This window comes from Acipenser ruthenus, chromosome 6 (genome assembly GCF_902713425.1).
Source record: "Acipenser ruthenus chromosome 6, fAciRut3.2 maternal haplotype, whole genome shotgun sequence".
NCBI classification, from domain to species: domain Eukaryota; kingdom Metazoa; phylum Chordata; class Actinopteri; order Acipenseriformes; family Acipenseridae; genus Acipenser; species Acipenser ruthenus.
In genome coordinates, this window is record NC_081194.1 from 19,336,264 (window position 1) to 19,360,428 (window position 24,165).

Consider the following 24,165-nt stretch of genomic DNA (forward strand, 5'->3'; position numbering starts at 1 on the left):
TGTTGCACAACCTTTAGAGACAATCACTGCAATCAAACGTTTTCTGTAGCTCTCAATGAGACTTCTGCACCTGTTAACAGGTAGTTTGGCCCACTCTTCCTGAGCAAACTGCTCCAGCTGTCTCAGGTTTGATGGGTGCCTTCTCCAGACTGCAAGTTTCAGCTCTTTCCATAGATGTTCGATAGGATTCAGATCAGGACTCATAGAAGGCCACTTCAGAATAGTCCAATGTTTTGTTCTTATCCATTCTTGGGTGCTTTTAGCTGTGTGTTTTGGGTCATTATCCTGTTGGAGGACCCATGACCTGCGACTGAGACAGAGCTTTCTGACACTGGGCAGTACGTTTCGCTCCAGAATGCCTTGATAGTCTTGAGATTTCATTGTGCCCTGCACAGATTCAAGGCACCCTGTGCCAGGCGCAGCAAAGCAGCCCCAAAACATAACCGAGCCTCCTCCATGTTTCACTGTAGGTATGGTGTTCTTTTCTTTGAAAGCTTCATTTTTTCGTCTGTGAACATAGAGCTGATGTGACTTGCCAAAAAGCTCCAGTTTTGACTCATCTGTCCAAAGGACATTCTCCCAGAAGGACTGTGGCTTGTCAATATGCATTTTAGCAAATTCCAGTCTGTTTTTTTTATGTTTTTCTGTCAAAAGTGGAGTCCTCCTGGGTCTTCTTCCATGGAGCCCACTTTCGCTCAAAAAGCGACGGATGGTGCGATCAGAAACTGACGTACCTTCACCTTGGAGTTCAGCTTGTATCTCTTTGGCAGTTATCCTTGGTTCTTTTTCTACCATTCGCACTATCCTTCTGTTCACTCTGGGGTCGATTTTCCTCTTGCGGCCACGCCCAGGGAGGTTGGCTACAGTTCCATGGACCTTAAACTTCTTAATAATATTTGCAACTGTTGTCACAGGAACATCAAGCTGCTTGGAGATGGTCTTGTAGCCTTTACCTTTACCATGCTTGTCTATTATTTTCTTTCTGATCTCCTCAGACAACTCTCTCCTTTGCTTTCTATGGTCCATGTTCAGTGTGGTGCACACAATAATACCAAACATCACAGTGACTACTTTTCTCCATTTAAATAGGCTGAATGACTGATTACAAGATTGGAGACATGTGTGATACTAATTAAAGAAACTAATTAGTTTGAAATATCACTATAATCCAGTTATTTATTATCTTTTCTAAGGGGTACCAACAAATGTGTCCAGGCCATTTTAGAATATCTTTGTAGAATAAGCAAATATTCATCTCTTTTCACAGCTTCTTTGCTTTATTCTATGACATACCAAAGGCATGCAAGTATACATGATAAAATAGCTTTTAATTTCATCACTTTTCAGGAGGAATGAAGCATTATTTCAATGAGCTGTAAGGGTACCAACAAATTTGAGCACGTCTGTATATATCTCAAAATTCTATATTTGATGGTTTTAATTCTATAATTGTAAAACAAAGCCTAAACAGGGCATTGTTTGCATGACTGACCAGATAACAGTATGGAAACTGAACTTGTATAGTAAGTTATAACAATGCATGTGTAACATACATAGAATATCCTGTTTAGGATATAATAACACATTGATGGTGCCCATGCACATGCTCACTAAAATCTGACAAGCTGTTCCCACGATAATGTTAAAAATGTAAGCTGGGAATGTGTAGAGATGAGTGACTCTACGTTATGCCAGTCACAGATAATACATACTCAGTGGGGATAATAATTTCAGATCTAAAGTTTCTTCATTTTAATCAGTAAGTTAGACATAACATCACAATTCCAAAGCACTCTCAGAGTAAAAATATGTTGACCTCTGAAAGCACAGAAGTTATTTATTCCACTTCTTAGTCCAGTCTTTCATTAACATGTAGACTTCACTTCTACTCAGAAGAGTACTCTGACAAGTTCAAACATCACCTAGAACAAGAAACAAACACTCAGTGTTAGTATAAGGCCTTTTGCTGCATGTTCGATGCTTTTTATTGTTTGTCATATGTTATGAAAGATTGAGCACAAGAATCCAGACACCATCTACAGTATATAAACATCAGAACATCAGTGTTTTTAGCATACCACAGGCCTTTAAGTTGAATAGGGATACACTTTGTATTTTTTACCTGTTCGAAGATTTAAAAGTTATGTCCAGAGCCTGGTGCTTAAAGACTAGAGAATGAATGGTCAGTTACTTTTATCCAGCAGGAAATACCCCCCAGTGTTCATTATTATTGCTGTATATATGGACTTCATGAACTACTGGATTACCTGAAATTAAGCTGCTTTTAAAGTGAGCGCCAATATTTTAGGCTTAATGAGCATCTACTTGTGGGATAATGACACACCTAATCCAATTGGTTGAGATGATTTATGACGTGTAAAATGCCCCTGTAGAGTTTACACTAAATGCATTACTTTACCTTTGCTGTATCCTCTGTAGACAATAGCATATTTTAAACACAATCCCAATTTTCATGTTTTTATTTACACATCATGGACCATAAATCAGATAGGGAATAAAGATGTAAACAATTCTTAGCTTTCACTGGAGAGTCTGACAAAGAAAGATGAACATTATTAACATTATTCTGTATCCAGCCATGCTCCCTCCAGCAACAACTGTAATGTAGTTCTTGAAAACATTATTGCATGTTTTGCAACCTTCAAGATGGTCCACAAGCAGACACAAAAAGAGAGCAGATGACCAACATTCAGTGTTCAATGTATAATGAAACATTACAATAGATTTACTGACTGGTAATTGTATGTATGTATGTATGTATGTATACATACACACTCTTCAAAAAAAAAAACACATAGGTGTTTTGAATGTACTTTTTATAGCATTAGTATGGCAGTTTGCATAGTAAAATAAACAGTTCCAAAGAACCTTAACCTGTGCAGAAATCATTAAGACATTCAATAAAGTCACTTTCAAAGGTCAAACAAAGTTCAAGGTCAACAGAAATCAGTAACGGGTATGCCCACCATTGGCATCGATGATAGCCTGACATCTCTTGCTCATGGATCGAATCAGAGCCTGGATAACATGCCGGGGAATGGCAACCCACGCTTGCGCAAGTGCCTGGAAAAGTCCTTGTAACGTCTGTGGCTCGGGGTGACGTCGTCGCACACGTCGATCAAGCTTGTCCTACAAATGCTCAATGGGGTTCAGATCTGGTGATCAAGACGGCCAGGGAAGCACTTGAACATTGTTCTGAGTGAGGAAAGCTGTGGTGGCCCTGGCTGTGTGCGGTCGTGCATTGTCATGCTGGAAAATGACGTTATCATGGTTCATGAATGGGATCACATGAGGCCGTATGATCTTGTGACAATAGCGCTGAGCTGTCAGCTTGCCTTGAACATGAACAAGGTTGGTTCTGCCACTGTCTGAGATTGCCACCCACACCATGACACTCCCACCACCAAATCTGTCAACCTGTCACACATAGTTGGTCGCAAAACGTTCATGATGTCGCCTGTATACCCGGGCTCTTCCATCTGCAAGTCAAAGCAGAAATCTGGATTCATCACTGAACACCACGTTTCTCCATCGTTGTATGGGCCATACTCTGTGATTATGACACCACTGAAGTCGTAAGAATCACCCCTCTAACTGGCCTTCTTGCTCGGATACCTACCTCCCGTAGGTGGTTTCTGACAGTCTGGTCTGAAATTCTGCGCATTCCTGGTACTGCAGATGCTGTAGAGGTTGCAGTGGTGAACCTGTCACGTAAATGACGTAGGCGTATAAATCTGTGCTGGGCTGCCTTCGTCACACGTGGTCTACCGGATCTTGGGTAGTCAAGTGTTGTTCCACGTTGCTGGTATCGGTGCCAAAGTCGTCCTATAGTGCTCTGGGAAACATTCAGATGGTGTGGCACGGCGGACTGAGATTCGCCAGCTTCCAAATGTCCAATAGCATTATTCTGCTGAGCCTCGGTAAGTCTAGGCATAACTTAAAATGTGTCTACAGCGAACACCAATAAGACATGCAAGCTGAGAACCCCCCACTTTTATAGCCACATCTCAGCATGTTGCACGTGCAGTGAATGGTGTTAATTTTGGGAATATTCATGTTTGGTCGTTTTGACGTACATCATCGTAGTTCGCATCACTCGATTTTCAAGGTGTGGTATCTGAAGCATAATCAACAAGTGCAGAGAAACATCACCTGTAATTGACAAACCCAGGACTGGAAGACCCAAGGATGAGCAATACTTGAAGATAATATCCTTAAGGAATAGAAAGAAGACAAGCGTTGAATTGACTACAGAACTAGCAGAAGGTACAGGTGTCGTTGTCCATCAAATCAACAGTACGAAGGTCACTCTTGAAATCAGGACTTAAAGGATGTGTTGCAGTAAGAATACCTCTGTTAAGAAAGGGGAACAAGACTAAAAGGCTAAAATATGCACAAGAACACAGAAATTGAAATATGGAACAATGGTCAAAAGGTGCTTTTGACTGTTGATGGATGCTGCACCATCCCCAGCGACCGAGGGAGAGCCGCACCAGTCTCCAGTGACCGAGGCAGAGCCGCACCAGTCCCAAGTGATAGAAGGAGACTGCTTGCTGCTTTCACCTCCACCGCCATGGGAAGACCTGCTGCTCCTGCCTCCACCACTAGAAGGAGACTACCTGCTGCTCCTGCCTCCACAGCTAGAGGGAGACTACCTGCTGATCCTGCCTCCACCGCTAGAGGGAGACTACCTGCAGCTCCCGCATCCACCGCCAGAGGGAGACTACCAGCAGCTCTCGCCTCCACCGTCAGAGGGGAACTACCTGCTGCTCCCGCCACCACCACCAGAGACCACTTGTTGCTCTCGCCTCCACCGCCAGAGGGAGACTATCTGCAGCTCCCACCTCCACCACCAGAGGGAGACTACCTGTTGCTTCCGCCACCACCACCAGAGGAAATGAAGCTACCTCTCCAGGATCAGCTCCCTCAATCGCCTCCCAAGGATCAACTCCTGGCTGAGACTGCATCGCCTAGGGCTGCCGAGCCTGATCACCTAGGGCTGCCAAGCATGCACCGCCTGGGGCTGCCAAGCATGCACCGCCTGGGGCTGCCGAGCCTGCATCGCCTAGGGCTGCCAAGCATGCACCGCCTGGGGCTGCCGAGCCTGCATCGCCTAGGGCAGCCACGCATGCACGGCCTGGGGCTGCCGAGCCTGCATCGCCTAGGGCTGCCAAGCATGCACCGCCTAGGGCTGCCGAGCCTGCTCACCATTGCCTGGGGAGCAGTGATGTTGTCAAGACCAAAATTTTGAGACCAAGACCGAGACTGAATATGTTGAGATCAAGACCAAGACCGAGACTGGATATGTTGAGACCAAGACCAAGACCGAGACCAGTATATATGTAAACTACAAAAAAAGTAATATTCAGTGGCTCATAGGCTTCAATAATTATAGTCTCATTTATTCACATACACAAATAGGATTGTGCTTAAAAAATTACTTAATCTTTCACGTCAGACTTTTAGAAATAATAAAGCAATACAATGCATTCACTTTTAAAATTATTATTATTATTATTACTACTGCTACTACTATTAATATAAGCATGATATAAAATTATGCATAGGCTGAAGAATTGTTTACTCGATACATTTTTCACAGTGGATTAGCAGAAGATGCTGGTATAACCAAATTATAGTATTGTATACATTCTGCTTGAAATAAACTATTAGAATTGCTGCTTTAAATGTTTCATTGCTCAAAGATTGAATGTATTGGTCATTTATATATATATATATATATATATATATATATATATATATATATATATATATATATATATATATATATATAAGACAGCAACTCCTGTTAAAATCAAGTCCATATCAACACAGAGTTTTCAATAAAAGCAATAGTATTTATTTCATATCTTTAAAATTTCACAGCAAACATAGCTTTAGTGACATTATTATTTTTTTTGTTTCTTTCTTTTATTTCATGCTGAGCTGACGTTTCTCTTGATTTAATTCTGAGATCTGACCACTTAGCTTGTCTTTAAAACTGTAAACTGTTTCCTAATTTAATCAGGGTTATCTAATAACGAGAAAGCAAGTTGAAATAATGTGTTCGCTAGCTTTACATACAAGCTGTACACATGTAAAACAATTGGCTTACCTTAAAAAGGAACAAGTTCCCCACACTTCTGACACCTTTGTGTGGCAATGGTCTGTTTTGGCCAACGTGCTGTTTATTTTGAGTATGTGTTCTGGTTTGTTAAAATCTTTTTATTTTACAATAAACTGGCACATCAGCACATTTATTCCTATCCCAGCACTGTTGTCTGTGTCCACGGTCTTCCGGGTCTGACGTCACCAATTAAATGCCCCTCGGGAAGGCTATTGTTACTATTGCACCCTGCGGCTTCGGGCACTATAGCCCCCTGTCGGTAACACTAGTCTTCCCTCGGGTCAATAATGTTCCACTATAGCCCTCCTCTCCAGTCCATATTTACTATATATACATACACAACTGTTCCTGCTTATAATACAGACAGGGAAGAGAATTTCAACTGTCCATTCAATTTCTCAGACTCGTACTGTACATGTACACCTGTAATGTGAAAACCTGACATGCAGGCCAGTCGTAGGGCTCACCTCTATAGTAATCAGTATTACAATCATCCACTCCAGCCGCAGGCCATGCTTCTCACTCAGGTGGTTCCGCATCAAGTCAGTCAGCTCCGTGCAGTGTTGGAGCTTTTCATTCATTACCTGAGGAGTGAATGCAACACCATCACTAGACACAACACCACAGTCCCCATAATCGACTGGTGACCTTCAAATGTAAACAACGGAAACAAGCAATTCTACATCTCACACAAAGTCCAGATAAGTCTGGCTCACGATTATGTATTGTTAAATTGGTTCAATTAAGTACTTTAGAAATACAGGTTTTGGACCAGAATTGCACATCCCTTGCATTGGTCATTTAAGTGACCTAGAAAGTAATTCCCAGATTGTAGTGTCCACTTTAGAGCATCTTCCTTGTGTTTACCTTAACTCTGCGGTTGATGCTCAGGAATTGACAGGTTTTGTCATAGAGCTGTTCCAAGTTTTCTCTGTCCCAGTAGAAGTCAGGGGTAATCAGCAGGTCGGAGCTCAGGTTTATACAGTGCCTGCAAAACAGTGAGTCCCATCAACACAGGAGGACAAAAACATCACATCACCACACCTACACTGAAAAAATAACCTTTTTTTGTGATTTTACCCCGTTTTTCTCCCAATTTGAAATGGCCAATTGTATTTAGGCTCAGCTCACCGCACTGACTGACTCAGGAGAGGCGAAGACGAACACACGCTGTCCACCAAAACGTGTGCCGTCAGCCGACCGCTTCTTTTCACTCTGCAGGCCCGCCATGCAGCCAACCCAGAGCTACAGCGTCGGAGGACAACGCAGCTTTGGGCAGCTTACAGGCAAGCCCGCAGGCGCCCGGCCAGACTACAGGGGTCCTTAGTGCGTGTTGAGCAGAGGACACCCTGGTCGACCTAAGCCCTCCCCCCGGGCGGCGATCAGCCAATTGTGAACCGCCCCCTGGGAACTCCCGTCCACGGTCGGCAGTGGAATAGCCTAGACTCAAACCGACGACCTCCAGGCTATAGGGTGCATCCTGCACTCCACGCGGAGCGCCTTTACTGGATGCGCCACTCGGGAGCCCCTAGAAAAAAGAAACTTGGCAATCAGCCAGCGAGCAAACGACTTCAGTAAAAGCTTTCAAAATATGGTTGTGTTTTATTTGTACTAACATACACCAGTGTTTTCTTTATATCAGGCTTTTCTATCCACATTATTTTATGTTGTGATGTTACTTTAACTTTGTATTTCTTTTGTATGTGGTTTCCAGGAGACCCTGGCAAACAAGGCTATTGGGACATTTCTTGGTAAATATTTTGTATAAAATAATAAACAAATGAAATTCTCCTTTGAATTGCAAATTTTCTACAGCTTTTTCTACTGCCTAAATTCTACTACAATTACTACTATAGCATTTATACCAGTATCAAACTTTATCAAAGTTAAATAACAGACATCAGTCTACCTAGCCATTCTACCATGCTATCTGACGATGGCAGATGCCGAAACATTGTAGATAATTATTAAAATAGAGTTTTCAGTTTATCAATTACTTTTCATCTTCATATATATATATATATATATATATATATATATATATATATATATATATATATATATATAAATCAGTCCTTAGAAATTCTGGCATGTGATTGGTTAAAACCTGATTGACCCGTTTCCACCACATGACCAAAAATAGATCCAACCATTGCCCCCATGATGCTGCTTTCGGTCACTAGTTTCTTTACAAACTCCCTCAAATGACGTCATCACGCTAAATGTCCTTCCTCTCTTCGCACAACAAAGCAAAATGGCGGACAAACTCACATCTCGCTGGACAGCGATTTTTTGATGTTACAGAAAATTAATCACAAAATATACTACAAAACAAAAATGCTGCAAACACAAAAATCATAAAAACTTCGCTTTCAGTGTTTTCTGACTTCCTAAAATTCAAAGAAATCCAACTAGACTAGTGGTTCCTAACCTGTGGTCCGCAAACAACTCCCAAAATTCAGTTACACATTTCTTGCAAAAAAGAATTTCTACACAATCACACATTGTGCTACTAAAATTACTAAACAACACAACAAATAGCTTTAACCACGTGATATATAATGATAAAATAGTATGTAGTCTGCATTTCCCCTTTATCTGTTTTCTTTTATTACAGGGGGGTGTTTCGGGCAATACCAACCATCGCCTTCAAAGCCGCCATTAACTGAAACAGCTTTTTTTTTTGCCAGCATTATTTAAACAAACACACAAACAAAAAAAATCTACATCTAGCATTCATCCAGCCTTTTCGCTCGGCATGTAGTGCTCTGCATTGAATATTCCTAACTCGGTTTGAATAACTAAATACAAATAAATAAATAAATACATAAATAAACAAACATTAAAACCACAGTTTTAGTACTTTTCATTGTCAATCTATGTTCCACAGTCTTGCCAGGTAGGAATATACCATTATTTCAATACATTTTTGGAGAGGTTAGCTACATATAGTAACAGAAGTTACTGTGAAACAAAAAGAGGCTATATGTGTATTGTGAACTATACCATAGTGTGAACGATCGATTTCAGCTTCATGTTATTATATGGGTTTATTCAGCCAGGTTTAATATCTCACAAGACTATGCCAAAAGGAAATTCTCTTAACACTACTTATGGAAATAATGTGTATAGTCTGTTCTTGATACCGTCATAATCAACCAAATGCTATAAATCCTATCGACTATGCGCCACCAATCCCCAATTTACACATCACAGCCCACCAGAACAGTGGTATGTAACATCCTGTACACTCTCCAATCATTTTTACATTTTTCAAATTGCTTCCCACCCACCTCATCTTCGTATTCTGGTGTTTTTTGAGCGAAGTTGACGATCACTGAGTGCAATAAATTGCGTTAGAAATAGATAGATTCATTTGCTACACGAGGTAACGATTGCGGGGACCAGCACGTATTTACATTTACTGGACCCGAGCCCCATTATTTGTTAGGAGGTTTTGTCGAACAAAACTCTTAAACCTGCAAAATTCATCTACAAAGCATTTAGAAAGCATTCAGAATGTGAAAAAATAAACAATTTTAAACAAAAGAAACAGGAAGTTTGCCATCAGCAACTTTCAATGCGCAAAATGACAACATTCCTTGCTGACCGTAGCGAAGATTCAAGCCCAGGAATCTCATCAACTTAGGTACATTATATAAATACTTTATTTTCTACATGTACTTACACATATACACATATAAATTAGTTTCAAAATGCTGTCTTGAATAAATGCGTGGGAAGTGATCCGTGGGAAAAATCCAAACACCAAGGTGGTCCCTACATTGAAAAAGGTTGGGAACCACTGAACTAGACGATGTAAATAACTATGACGTTCACAAACTCAACTGACTCTTCCAAGAATTCTATGCCGCATTGAGAACGTTGTTTATTTGTTCCGTAACAGCTATATTTAAACAAAATATATAAAAAATCATATTTAGTACACAAACTTGCCTCATTTACTTTCTTGACTACTTCATTAAAGAAATATGGACTGCAGACCTCGACTCATAGTGGGAAACTAAAGGCCCCTCGGGAAGAACTATATATTTAGCTCCTTTTGGTAACTACAGTTATTCCCTCGGGAGCCATAGTTTCCCACTATAAGCCAACTCTCCAGTACATATTTACTACAGTACATTATTGCCAATGTAGACTTAATGCCCGCAGTCCACAGGCGCACACACACACACACACAAAGACGCATGTGTCAGTATACCTGTGGAGTCGACCGCAAGACAGCAGAAGGATTCTGTAAAATTAGTTCTACTGAGGCAGTTACTTAAGCCCAGCAAACATATTTTGCCTCACTGAAACAAAAGACTATGACGGACTTTGCCAAGGTTCAAAAGAACAACTTTTTAAAAAAGCTGTTACGAAAAAAAAAAAAAAAAAAAACACTTCTGTTGGTGGTAGGTATTTTGTTGAAATGTAAGACAAGTTTAAATTACACAGCAGGCTTGTTTATTTAGTTAAAAAAAACAAAACATAATATAATTGGGTTTTTTTTGTTTGAAATACCAGAAAACTAGCTATCATTATTTAATATTAATGTGTGGAATAAATTAGCGATAATACCTTGTGACATTTCTAGCTGATAGCCACACGACTTAGTTTACAGGAAAATTGTGAGCTCTGATGGGCTGAACATCTTATTCCCGTCATAAAATGTCTTATGCACTTTTATTATTATTATTATTATTCATTTCTTAGCAGACGCCCTTATCCAGGGCGACTTACAATTGTTACAAGATATCACATTATACATTATTTCACATTATACAGTTATCACATTATTTTTACATATAATTACCCATTTATGCAGTTGGGTTTTTACTGGAGCAATCTAGGTAAAGTACCTTGCTCAAGGGTACAACAGCAGTGTCCCCCACTGGGGATTGAACCCACAACCCTCCGGTCAAGAGTCCAGTGCCCTAACCACTACTCCACACTGCTGCACTTGTAGCTTTGTAGTTTTTTGTTTTTTTTTGTAGTATATAATATTTTTTATATTTACATTTATTTATTTGGTATAACAGAAAAAGCTATGAAAATGGGGTTGGAGGTGTAACGCAATTTGAAAAGATTTTGATGGAGTGTCACTTAAATTTGAAAACATTCTTCTATCTTTGCAATGTGTTGTATTGCATACATCTCCAGTAAATGCTAATTTGGTTTACATTACTAGCTTCTGCATTTTATTCATACATTCTAGTCACACGCCATGACACCTCATTTATCCATGGATTTCACACATCCGAGGACCTATGCCCCCCCCCCCCAGCATATTATATATATATATATATATATATATATATATATATATATATATATATATAGAGAGAGAGAGAGAGAGAGAGAGAGAGAGAGAGAGAGAGAGAGAGAGAGAGAGAGAGAGAGACAGAGACAGAGACAGAGACAGAGACAGAGACAGAGACAGAGAGACACAGGGCAGCATACACAATAAGAAATTACACTGATCATTTTAATTTGACCTTAGTGCAAAGAGTTCTCCAATCTTTTGCATAACTTCTGCCCGCGTCAGCTTTACTCTTTTCCCTGATTTCAGCATCTTAAAAGAGAAAGGAAAGAAAATGAAAATGTCACACAAGAAATTAGCAAATTACACCAATAATAAATAATAACACTCTCCCTTGAAACCTGCATGACATTACATCACTTTGAGCCTGTTCTAAAGCAGCTAGATAAGATACAATCCAATCTATTAAACAAAGTTAGGGCTTGTTTACTGTAGGTCTTGATCCCCAGACCTTTACTTGCATACAGTATATGCAGTGCATGAATACTTGTATTCGCGTTAACAAAGCTAAACCATCTTTGGTCTATCTTTGCATAAAAAAAATATATATATATGGCACACCACAAATTCCATTTAAATTAAAAAATAAAATGTACTCTCACAGACAGGATTAGCTGTTGATAAGTATAAAACACTGTGTAGCAGCCTATATTGGGATCATACAACCATTTCTAGATTGAATTTTCAGCTGGTTGCACTGTTGGGGGTGCTCCTAGCCTTGGAGCCGTTAGAGAGCACTGGAGCCTAGCAACCAATTTTGGTTCCCATGGTGATTTTCTTTTCCAAACCAAAAAAACATTATCCCCATCTTCTGGGGCAGCTTTCAGCAGAGAGTAGCATGTACTTAATAAACATTCCTCACAAAGAAGCCCTGAATATGTTCCGTATTAATTGCAGGTTGTTTAAGCAGTTGTTTTTGATGAAGAAAGACTTCGCCTGCAGGCAGTAGCTGTGTTGTGTGTCCCTGGTCTTACCTCAGGAATTGACTGAATAGACTCCACAAAGTTATCAAGCGACACCTCCCAGATTGCTAACTTCACTAGAAAACAGACCAGAAATAGTAAACAGTAGTTAAAAGTTGGGATTTTTACTGCAAAACAAAACAGAACCAACTTGAATAGGAAAGCATAAGCACAAGGATAAATAACTATATAGAGTTCATGGAGATGTATGACTATTACGGGAAAAAAAGCATTTTTCCTAATCTCAGCTATACTAAGCTTGAGAAGTCACGCTTGTCATTCCTGTGGATTACTGTAAAGACAGGGAACAAGCTCTGGCAGATACTGTCTAAAGGGCAGACTACAGCTACCATTGACTGCACTTTTCCCAGGAGAAATCACACAAAAATACAGTTGGGATGTACTGATTACAATATGTTAGGACTAATGAAATAACAAGAAGTTAGTAGTGAGCCGTTTCCAAGCTTCAAATAAACTCCACAGAGTATCTGAAGTGGGTTTTGCTGTTTGATATGTATATTTTGACTGGCCGTTTAATTTTTAATAGCTGGTAGTGATCTAAAACCTTACTTAAAAATAAATTAAAATAATTTCTTACTGAAGTAGCTGAATCTTGTACTGTATGATAAAGTTTTAAAACATAATGAATAAACATATCTTTATCAAATACCATGCACAGTTGTGTGACACATTTCAAAGCCCTGAGCAGTGGCCAAACTGAGTAATTTGAAATGTTCTGTTTCCTCCAGGGCTGCTGTGACTGCATTGCTGTAATACAGAGACTTACCATCTCCATGGTTACCACAGTACTGACTATCATCAGACACCTTGAGAACACACTGGTTTAGCCTCCTGGTGTTATGTATAATTCTCAGTAGTACCAGTGCACATCCATGTGTGTCAACAAGCTAATACACAGCCTACAGCTGTAAGCTTTGTGCATTTCCCTTGCAATTCAAATACAACCACCTAAGCAAAAGGAGGCGGTCAAATAATAACCTCCATTTTTTATAACCAAACATGGAACCAGGTAATATGCTGAGGCAATCCAGTATCTACAGTGTTGTTCATCTTCATTTTCACTACCAATTGCAGTTGATGAAAAAGAAGAAAAAGCTATACTGCAGTTTTATCCATCTCTCAATCACAGATATGAGGTAACACTTACAATGCATTAAGTTCAGAAACATGTGTCTACTTGACTTAATTTGATATTAATCTTATTTTAACACAAGGTTAATATTTGCAGTTTTGGTCATATGGTGAGGGGGTGCAGCAGATCTGGGGTCAAATACAATTGTAATTGTGCCCTTTGCAATTAACTGCAATGGTAGACGAACCTTGGCACACCTGTGTAATTATACTAGTAATTATACCAAATAATTGATCAATTACAGATCAATCATGCATTCATATGATCATTATTCTTGTATTTGCAACCACTTTTAGTATGTTTCTGTATTTATACCGGTGATTATTGCTTGGTTTTTTAGGATGAATAGAGTAATCATGTTAATGTGGGCAGTTGCTTATGTTACTTTTTAGTATATTTGTAATTATAATAACTTGCAGCATTGTTGTAACTATATTTGTAATTGAACAAAATGGCATTGTAATTGAAACTGTAATTTCAGCAAACAATTCTGCTTTAATTGTCATTTTAATTATAATTATAATTGACCCCAGCTCTGGTGTGAAGAATAATATGTTTTAATCTTAAAAAATACTCAGAGGAGATAAACACACCTGACAGTGAGAGTGCATTTGAGAAGGCAAATTTCTCCAGCACTGCCTGGTCAGGGTCTAGCTCCGAGTTCAGTAGAATATCTCCGCGATGCAACTTTGAGTTTCCCCTGGGAAAAAAATACCACCTTAGTTTTTGAGATATACCTGCTGCCATCATAATATTGTCCATCAAGGCGACTTTTTTTCTCATTTAATATATTTCTGAGCATGTGCATGGTAAAGTAACTGGGAGCTACACAAATACGAGTGCACAGACTGTTGCTAGAATTACCTCAAGAGGTCACCTCTGCACACGTTTCAAAAGTGCAAGTCTGAATGTAAGGTATTTAGAATAGCCATTTTAAATCTATTCCCGTAGAGACACTTACAGAATGATTAGGAGCAAAACATTACAATATTGCAATATGTAATATACTGCAATATGATAACACAGGTCTACCACATATTTGAACAGTTGAGGGTACTAAATGTTGCCTGTATGTACATTTCCATTTACCTGCTCTGTGTTTAATTTGTTTTCTTGTTGAAGTGGCACCAACATCAGAGCAGAATGGAAAGTCACAATAACTTACTCTCCTATTCTGTAGTTTATTTCTTCATTCTCCCAGTGAACCAGAGCAACTTCATAGGGCTGGATCTCATGCTTTTCCAAGATTCGCATCACATGTTTTGTCTAAAAACAGGAAATCACATTTCAGGGAAGCATAGCTCTGGCAAAAGTTGACAAGGGAATCTGTCTGCCTTTTACTATTCAAATCTATATAGCCTGTGATATACAGTCCACACGGGGCTGTCCCAAAGGCTCCCCTAGACAGCACAGCTGAGCAATGATTCGGATGAAGAACATAACTGACTTTTTTTTTATTACATTTGTTTATTAAAAAAGGAAACACCTGTCATATAATAGACTGCACACTTAATATATATATATATATATATATATATATATATATATATATATATATATATATATATATATATATATATAGAACATTCAATCATTTACTATCATTACAGTAAAAGTGAAAAATCAAAACAGTATTATGACAACAGACTGAATCAGATAACATGCACCCTAGGCCTAACTATCAAATAATCTTTGTGTCATTGCATTGCATTTCATTAATTTAATTTTATGTGTTGCTATTGGGTTATGCTTCTATGCTGGATCCTTTTCAGATATATTCAGGATACATAAATATGAACAAACAAACTATATAATTACCTCTACAGTACTGCAGAATTCTGTCACTTTTATTGACATTCCATCAATCACTGTTTTAAAACAGCCAAAATACATATACATACTGTTTTATCTTCCACATTCCAGAAGACGACAGACCCCTCCCTGTGTCAGTAAAGAAAAACATTATTAATAAAGTGTTGTGAATATGTCACAAAACAATGGTTGTACCTGGGTGGTTAATCACTTGGTGGAGTGGTAACCTCTTTGATAAACCTTTTTAATAAAAAGATTCAACCTACCTGAAAAAGAAGATTATTCCATGATCGTTTGGTTTTGAAGCCATTTCAGTACAGACAACAAGTACATTTGCAGCATCTGGAATTAACACACAGAAACTTAACTCAATACATTTCCTTTAAGAAATGATAATACATCACTGCATTTGAAATAGGTACCAGTAAGTGAAGAACCTTCAGCATGTAAGGTCTGAGGAGACACTAAACTTCAGCAATTGTGCTGACACTTGTGACATAGAGTTTTTATCCATACAGACGCATGATAAGCCTTTAAACAGAAAGTGTTTATCATTCATTATATAGACTAGATGAGCTGATTTCTGCAGCACAGTACTGTTTTCTCTATAAATGTTGTCTTCTAGCACTGGCAGCCTGCTAATGCCAGAAGGGCATTGTAAACTTTCCCATTATGAAAGCTATTACTACATTAAACTTACCTCTGGGCAGGTCTGTAATTTCATAAAATCCACTGGACACCAGATCATGGCACAATGTTGCCAGGTGATACTGATCTGCTGTTGCGTAAGCAATGCATTGCATCAGGTCCTGTAGAAATATTCAATCAAGAAAAATACTAATCCAATGGTACAGATTATTATTGTACAAGTAAATAATGGGAGCAGTTCATTTTGTATTAACGTTAAAATAAACTTCAATTCTTTCTAGTGGAAACATTTGTCAAAGAGTTTTAAAGGTTTCTTTTAGTACTGTATTACAACATATACTAACATTGAAGTTTTTTTTTTTTTAATTTGGTAATTTATCAGATCAAGGTCTAGCCTTCCAATATGTGGAGATAAGCAGTAGGAGGTAAAAAATAAATAATAAAACATACAACAGTACTTTTGTGCACAAATGCCTGTAAATAGTTGTGACCATGCATCTGGTTGCAGGATTATTTTGTTATTTTGTTTACACAGGGAGTTGTCAGCTGGTTAAAGGTTGCTACTTATTGCACTGAATTAGGGGGTGAATTCCGGAGAGCATGGTTCCACCCTTGTAAGGCTCTGTATACTGCAGTCATGTACCTCTGTTTTTTCTAGAGGGGGTTGGTTGGCTCTGGATGGCTGCTTGGTCCTTGGTCCCTTTGGTAGTCTCTTCCCTGGCAGCCCTGCCTGTTTCGTAACCAGCCTGGTCCCTGTGGGTGTTGAGTAAAACCGCTCCAGTAATCCTTGGTGCCTTGTGGAATGGATGGATGTTTGCCATTTATCCGATAAACTAGCTGAAAAACCCCCATGAGTACATTTCTGGAGAGTGTCAATGAATGGTATGAAATACCGTTGGTTAATGCTGGTCTGTGAAGAATACCTGTTCACTTTGTGTAATTGTGATGTGTTTCTCTGTGTTAAATCTATTGCAGTACACAAGGAAGGCTGGGTGAGGTTCCATTGTTGAGCCTTCTGCTGTCTACAGAAAGTCTGCTTGCTCCTGGCTGGACCCTCAGTGAATAGTCTAATGAAGGCTCTTTTAACAGGGAAGTGTTGAAACCACGTTGGGAGGACTGCTATTCGAACAGCCATTGCTTACCTGCAGGGGTGGGGACATAAAATATTTGAAATTAATATTGTCAACTGCAATATTCCATTATTACTGAAATTGTATAAGTATTTAGGTTACTTGAATATAAATACACATTCCTATAACGAGCAGGAGTAATACTGTTTTTTTTTTTGTTTTTTTTTTAGGGGTTTCAAGTCCAAGCAAGTACAACTTAGTCATATTTAAAAATTCACTTAATATGTTCTGCTACATTACACACTTTTTTTTTTTTTATTACTTTAAAAGATGTAGCTAATCATTTAACATGCACTGAACTGCGATTAGCTTAAAAAGTACACTTTATTAAAAAGTTACCATACCTACATTATTCAATGCGTTGTGTATATTAACTAAAGCTGAAAGTAAAATAAAATGATTCTCTTTGACGGGTTTGCTTTGGCGCAAGCCAAATAATTTGTATTAATTATTATTGAAGAGAGTTGCACTTACCAAAGCAGACCGGTCAAGGTCACTCATTGAAATGTGGAAATATATTTTCCAGGACCTGTGTACATTGCATTAAAAAGCTGGGTTATTACCATATACACAGTGTCCTTTGTTATATGATGCAACTGCCTGGAAAGATCCAGTAGTTAATTTACACAACACAAGCTGTCAAAGTTTATAATACATCATACATAGGTTTTCTGTTTTGGCTCTATTGACCTTGACCTTATTTCTTACACATTATATTGGAGTTTCTCTATATCAGTATACATACCGGTACATGTATTTTAAAAGATACATTAAGATTTGCTTTAGTCACTATTAGTTTACATCAAACACTTTAATCTTCGCACGTCACAACTGCTATGAAGATAATAATCAGTGTAACACAATAAAAACATTTTTTTAAAAACTACAGTATCGGACTCTGTAGCCCAGTTAATATTATAGAACTGATTAATGGTATCGGTACCTGTTCATTTCCTTGATAAAATAAGTTATTTACTGACCACCGCTGTCAAAGCCCATAAATGATCTTTTGCAACCTGCATTCCCAATTCACTAGCAGTCTGTTACTTCTGTACTTGCGTTTACACGTATTCTGCGCTTATATTATTATCAATAAAGTTTTATTGAAATATTTTGTTTTTCACTTCCTGGTTGTAAAGATGGCTTCTCAGGTTGTGCTGCAAGCGGTTCCCGACTCTCTTTCTGCTAAATATAAAGGGTCTGTTTGCTAAATGCTTGGATTGTATCTGTTTGCGAAACGACTTGTACGGTATCTGATTTCTAAAGCGATGTTCAATCCATACATATTTCATTCAGTCAGGTGGCTGTGGGGTCAATAACTCAACGGCTTGATAGTGTGTTTTTATCTGTGATAATTACTAGCAGTTGTATTTCTAGTCACGATTTTGCTACGTATGCCTTTGTTGCGTTGTACAGTTTAACTGTCATAAACTATACAGAAAAAAACTACTAACTCTTGCAGACTATTAATGTTAGTAATTGTATCAGTAATAAACATTATTTAAATGTATAACGTGATTTGACCCACAGGCCAAGACAAAAGTCGTGGTAGTCAGTACAACCCAGATAATAATTTGTCGTTTCTGTCATTCAAGATAACGTACAACGTATACATTGAGGCTTGTCCTGGCTCGTACACGGGTTCAGATTTAGGTTTGATGTAGGCATGAAGTAATCTCAATCCAGTAACAAACAAAAGAAATCGCCGATTGGTTCAAGGACCCTGATTTGTACTAATATTGGCCTTTCCCTTACCTCAAAGACACTGGTATTACTACCACACCAGCCCATTAGAGTACCAGCTTCCGCATCAGAAGGAATTTATTCCCTGAAACTCTACATTTGTTTTTCATGCATCATTTGGAAGCAAGTGCTACGGAAACAGTTTGGATGCTATTAGACTTTCAAGAGTCAAAGTGTTTGCAGCTATAGATATAGATATATAAATTGCAATTGCTTTAAAACAGAGTTTTAACCAATACAAATCAACTCTTTTTTTTCAGAAGATAATCAACACATGAGCAAATGAATAATTTGTTTATTATTATTTATTATAGAACCTTTGCATATTTAACCATCAGAGACAGACTGCCAACGATTCTGACTAAGGTTATTGATACAATCCATCGAAATAAAAACAAGTTCTTTGAAGAGCATGGAGAGGTAAGGAATCTTTATATATATATATATATATATATATATATATATATATATATATATATATATAGGAACACAGTTTGCCCTTGTAAAAAGGTATATATAAAAATGTGTCAAAGAGTTGCAGTAGAACCCAAATAACCGGTCTCCAGAGGGACTGAACAGATTACCACACTATGATTTAGTATTGTATACTGCCCTTTGATATTGCCTTTAAACAGGGATCATAAACACAGTCATCTTAGAATCCAAAATGAACAAAATCAGCAAGGTTTGTTATAGTGGTCTTACACTACAGCAGAGATCTGTTAACGTTTCAGATATTTACAGAATAACATGATACTTGCATCTCCCTTTAGATATATTCTTATCCATGTAAATACCTAATCCAGCTATCATATGTGTTACATCTGCTTCTTATTGTAATTGTTATTCTTATATTTTTTAAGCTGGACCTCTGAAAACTGCAGCATCTGCAACAATGTTCAATTTCCCTGTCAATCAGCAACCTCCATGGTTGCTAGGGAAACTATGTTTTGGTCACACCCACTCCCTAAAAAGTTAACAGTTTAATTTTAAACTTGTTATAAAGATACTATAGACTTCTTTGTAATTTTCTCAGTTTTTCAAAACTCAATTTGGATCTATGCAGCATATTGTGTAATGGTCTTTTTTTATTTTATTTATCTTGTTAATTTGTATTTTGTTCATGAAGTCTGAGAATGTATTTGCAACATAAAATAATCAGTAGAACAGTGCCAAGTCTTGTTTTTGATATTTCCAGTAACTTTCTGCAGTTGACTAGAGCCTGAATGTAAGCCCCTTTAAAATGATTTTGGAGCATGAAATATGTGTGTGTGCCTTCTGGGGGGGGGGGGGGAACAAAACAAAACAAAAAATGATTCTATAGGAGTTCTTTGTGTGTTTTAATATTTGTCAACTCACTGCAGTTGCTTTTTGTAGGAGGGTGTGGAGGCTGAAAAGAGAGCAATTTCCCTCCTTTCCAAGTTACGAAACGAGCTACAGACAGACAAGCCAGTACTTCCTCTGAGTGATGGGCTCCTGGACATGGAGCAGTGGAACCAGTATGTAGAGAGGCAACAGGCATTACTGGATGGGGACGAGACCCCCAGCTGGTTCAAGTCACCTTGGCTTTACATGGAGTGCTACATGTACAGAAGAATTCAGGAATCTGTGAAACTTAAGTAAGTATTCTTTATAGATGTTTTTCGAGTCAACTGCAATATAATCTGTCAAATGTGCATTGCCTCAACTGTTTCCAGTTCTGAATCCAATCAAGTATTTTTTATTTGAGTTGAGGTTAGAAAAACAAAAGCAGTATTACATTGAAAAGTGGCAAATTTTATCCCCAAGTCCTCTGCCAAAAGCTTGTACGTTGTATGAGAAGTTGTATAGAATCCGTGATAAGTTAAACGGTTGTCGGTAATTGGATCAAGAACTTTCTTTACTGAACATATTGTTGTTTATTTTAATTAAGGACTGATGGTAAAAACACATATTGTCATGAAAATGTAAATGTATTTAAGTAGTAACTGTACAAATCCTGGCTATTGATCTTTTCAAAACATGTTTCCTAAAGGGAATCTGCTAAATCTCTGTTATTTTTATGTGAATAAATTATGATTATTTTTAAAGAATTATGTTATTTTTTCTTATTTCAGTCCTCCGATTTGTGACTTTGATGTGTTTGAGGAAGGGAAGACTCACAGCTTTTTTGAGTCTCAACAGGCCATAATGGCGATTTGCACTTATCTACAAGGTCTGCATAAAAACATGGAAGATCTGTCCGAGGAGCAGCTGTTGGAGCAATTTCTGAAACTGGTGCAGGTATGTGTATTAAGTTCCCTGTTGTGTCTTTAACCCTTTGCAGTCCATTTATTAATTGCGCGTCAGGCACGCCAGGTCTAATTAATTTTCACACACGCAGTTAATTTTAGACGCGCTGTTTAAAAGTATTTTTTTTCACAGTCAAACAGGTTTAAATGGCCCTGCATATCAACAAAGCACTCACTAGGCATCTCCAGCCCCGCCCCACCCTTTCGTTCACTATAGCTTTCACCTATGTAAGAAATAAATAATAATAAAAATAATAGTCGTACATACCGATCAATCATCTCCTGATCACTCGTTTTATCACCAAACTCCTCAATAATGCGATCCAAGTCATTATGTTATTACTATAACATCTCAAAAAAGCTCTGCAAATGTCCGTGTTCTCTGTGCGCTGATTCACAGTCAGCCAGCTTGTTTACTTACGACCGCCCCGTTATCTGATACCAGATACCATGTATGACTATTCATGAGAGACGCCTTTTTATTTATTTATTTATTTTTTTCCGACTTGTCTCGGCTCCTGTCGCTCCCATTCGGCAATTGAATGGTTTTCTCAGCTTTTTCCGGAGAAAAAACGACTAGAAACCCGTTTTTTGTGTTGCTATAATGATGTCGGACCCAGTTCGACAAAGGACCTGAGAGGAATAATTGCAATGGACCGCAAAGGGTTAATGCAAAGCAGTATTTAAAAATCACTTATAACCATATTGGATAGGGATAAAAATAAGGTATTAATTTATAAAGTAGTATTTATTAGTTGTGCTGCTTACATTTTGACTAGCAAAAAGGAAGGCATTTATGTCTGTCTGTGTTTTAATAGAACAGTAGAACATCTGTGTCCTCTTCATTCAGAAACTTCAGACTCACTTTTCCTGCTTTGTGATTGTTATTGTCAGGTGTCCTTGTGGGGAAACAAGTGTGACCTTTCCATTTCTGCTGGGCAGGACAACTCCCAAAAGTCTAGTCCAATAGATTCCCTAGAGACTCTGAAACATATGATCTTGGTAGATGATTCAAGATTGGTTTGGTCAATGCTGATGAACAGCAGGGCGGCAGGCGGTCCTGTGAAACCCGGAGCAAGAGTGGACATCGTCCTCGACAATGCCGGCTTTGAGCTCGTCACAGACCTGGTCCTGGCCGACTTTCTGCTGGCTTCCAAACTTGCCTCAGAAATCCACTTCCATGGGAAGTGCATACCTTGGTTTGTCTCCGACACTACGAGAAAGGATTTTGAGTGGACGATGAGACAGGTCCAGTCAGCCAATCATAAATGGATGTCCAAGTGTGGCTTTCAGTGGCAAGGCTACATGAAACAAGGTACCTGGGTGTACCACGATCATCCTTTCTGGACTCTTCCACATGAGTTTTGTGACATGTCTAAAGATGCTCCTGATCTATATGCCAAGCTACAGAAGTCTGATTTAATATTTTTCAAGGGTGATCTGAACTATAGGAAATTGACAGGTGACAGAAGGTGGGATTATACAGTCTCTTTTGATAAAGTTTTGCGAGGGTTTCAACCAGCACCGCTTTGCAGTTTGAGAACATTGAAAGCAGATGTACAAGTGGGTCTCAGGCCTGGGCAGGGTGAGAAGCTGGCTGCTACAGATCCTGACTGGATGACCAGTGGAAAATATGCAGTAATCCAGTTCAGCAGTCCTTACAAGGAATAGTTTATTTTAATTGAGAGTTGCTTATTGTTTACTAAGAGGTATTGGTAATTTATCATTGGTATTATAAAGTGGTAATAACTTGATTTGGCAGTAAGTTTCAGAAATCGTTTCTCAGTTTTCTGCAGGTCTTTCTTTTATTCTGATCAATTCTTTGTTGATTGAGCATTAAAAGGTCAATTACTATGTTTAAGAGTACACTCACTACTCACCAATGCTTCCTGAACTTCATTTGGCCTCTACATTAGTTAACTGTTACCTCTGAAACATGCATCTCGGATTAAAGTGTTCTTGTTTATAGGGGGAAGCTGCATGCTGCAAACCCAAGGACTAGTTAAGGAAGCAGTGATAGATTCTAAAGTTTAAATTTAAATTAAATGTTCAGTTCATAATTGACAGACTAAAGTAATGGAATGGAAAACCAAGATATATATTTTTAAACCTTACAGCCCTAGTAACTAACACTTTAAGCTTCTTCATACATCTTAATTTACTGGCAGATCTTAAGATTCCTGGGGTTATTCCTTCTGATAACCAGACGATAGTTGCTGCTACAATTGATTTATAAAAATAAACTGTTAACTCCAATATTGTACTGGAAGACATTCTTAACTTGTTCTAAGTATACCGTTTTTCTCATTAAAGACAATTTACCTCCATAAACACACGGGTGATAAGCTGTACAGCTGCATTCTTCCTAAAACACGTTCTGTATTGGCTTTATCAGTTGCATGTAAACGCACAGGTGCATGCATTATTAAATGTTTACAGATTATTAATATGCTGCCCCTTGGCATTTAATCTATCACGTTTCTATCAACTTCTATCTAGTTTTAAATCATCTGTGAAGGGTTACATGTGGGTTATTTTAATGGCAGTACAATTTAACATGTTTGTTTTTGGTACAACTTTGCCATTTTACTAGTAGGAAACAGTGAAATGTGTATGTTCATTTTCACAAGGAAAATAAAGGCACTTCAATTTTACAGCTTTTGGTGATATGTAAAGGGAACAATGGAGCATTTGAAGAACTGCACTTAAGGTTGAATGTATTACAATCTTTATATTTTACATACACCTAAATGTTAAAAACACACTTTGACATGTTACACTCACATTCATAACATAGTCATGTATCTTTGGAACCCAGTCCTGAACTGAATTAAATGAAGGCATCATGGGATACTGTCTCTAAACCTGGAAAGATTAAATAAGTGACTACCATTTACTGAGCTTATAAGATCTGCCACCTTCTTTTGGTAGGAGTGGATGTAAAAATAAAAAAGTTTTATGATGTATAAATCAAAC

General features: G+C 38.2%; 2 protein-coding genes across 5 annotated transcripts; one reads left to right on the forward strand and one right to left on the reverse strand.

Annotated features, from left to right (window-relative positions):
* Window positions 1-1,388: 1,388 nt before the first annotated feature.
* LOC117411570 (required for meiotic nuclear division protein 1 homolog) lies at window positions 1,389-18,973 on the reverse strand. 3 transcript variants are annotated; one of them, XM_034019216.3, is made up of 13 exons: window positions 18,120-18,256; window positions 17,651-17,705; window positions 16,690-17,188; window positions 16,099-16,207; window positions 15,665-15,740; window positions 15,488-15,527; window positions 14,752-14,852; window positions 14,180-14,286; window positions 12,446-12,510; window positions 11,647-11,723; window positions 7,016-7,136; window positions 6,616-6,732; window positions 1,389-1,922 (listed from the first exon to the last, which is right to left on the reverse strand). In XM_034019216.3, exons 3-13 carry the CDS (start codon window positions 17,179-17,181, stop codon window positions 1,890-1,892), a joined length of 1,338 nt encoding a protein of 445 aa, XP_033875107.3. In that variant the 5' UTR covers window positions 17,182-17,188; window positions 17,651-17,705; window positions 18,120-18,256; the 3' UTR covers window positions 1,389-1,889. The 3 variants fall into 3 exon arrangements, with proteins under 3 accessions (XP_033875107.3, XP_058881161.1, XP_033875108.3); XM_059025178.1 differs by lacking the exons at window positions 17,651-17,705; window positions 18,120-18,256 and adding an exon at window positions 18,932-18,973; XM_034019217.3 differs by lacking the exon at window positions 17,651-17,705 and having other exon boundaries at window positions 18,120-18,257.
* Window positions 18,269-23,843, forward strand: armt1 (acidic residue methyltransferase 1). 2 transcript variants are annotated; one of them, XM_034017492.2, is made up of 5 exons: window positions 18,269-18,374; window positions 19,234-19,339; window positions 20,297-20,538; window positions 21,016-21,181; window positions 22,084-23,843. In XM_034017492.2, the coding sequence occupies exons 1-5, from the start codon at window positions 18,316-18,318 to the stop codon at window positions 22,858-22,860; spliced, it is 1,350 nt and encodes a 449-aa protein (XP_033873383.1). In that variant the 5' UTR covers window positions 18,269-18,315; the 3' UTR covers window positions 22,861-23,843. The 2 variants fall into 2 exon arrangements, with proteins under 2 accessions (XP_033873383.1, XP_033873385.1); XM_034017494.1 differs by lacking the exon at window positions 18,269-18,374 and having other exon boundaries at window positions 20,284-20,538.
* The last annotated feature ends 322 nt before the right edge of the window (window positions 23,844-24,165 follow it).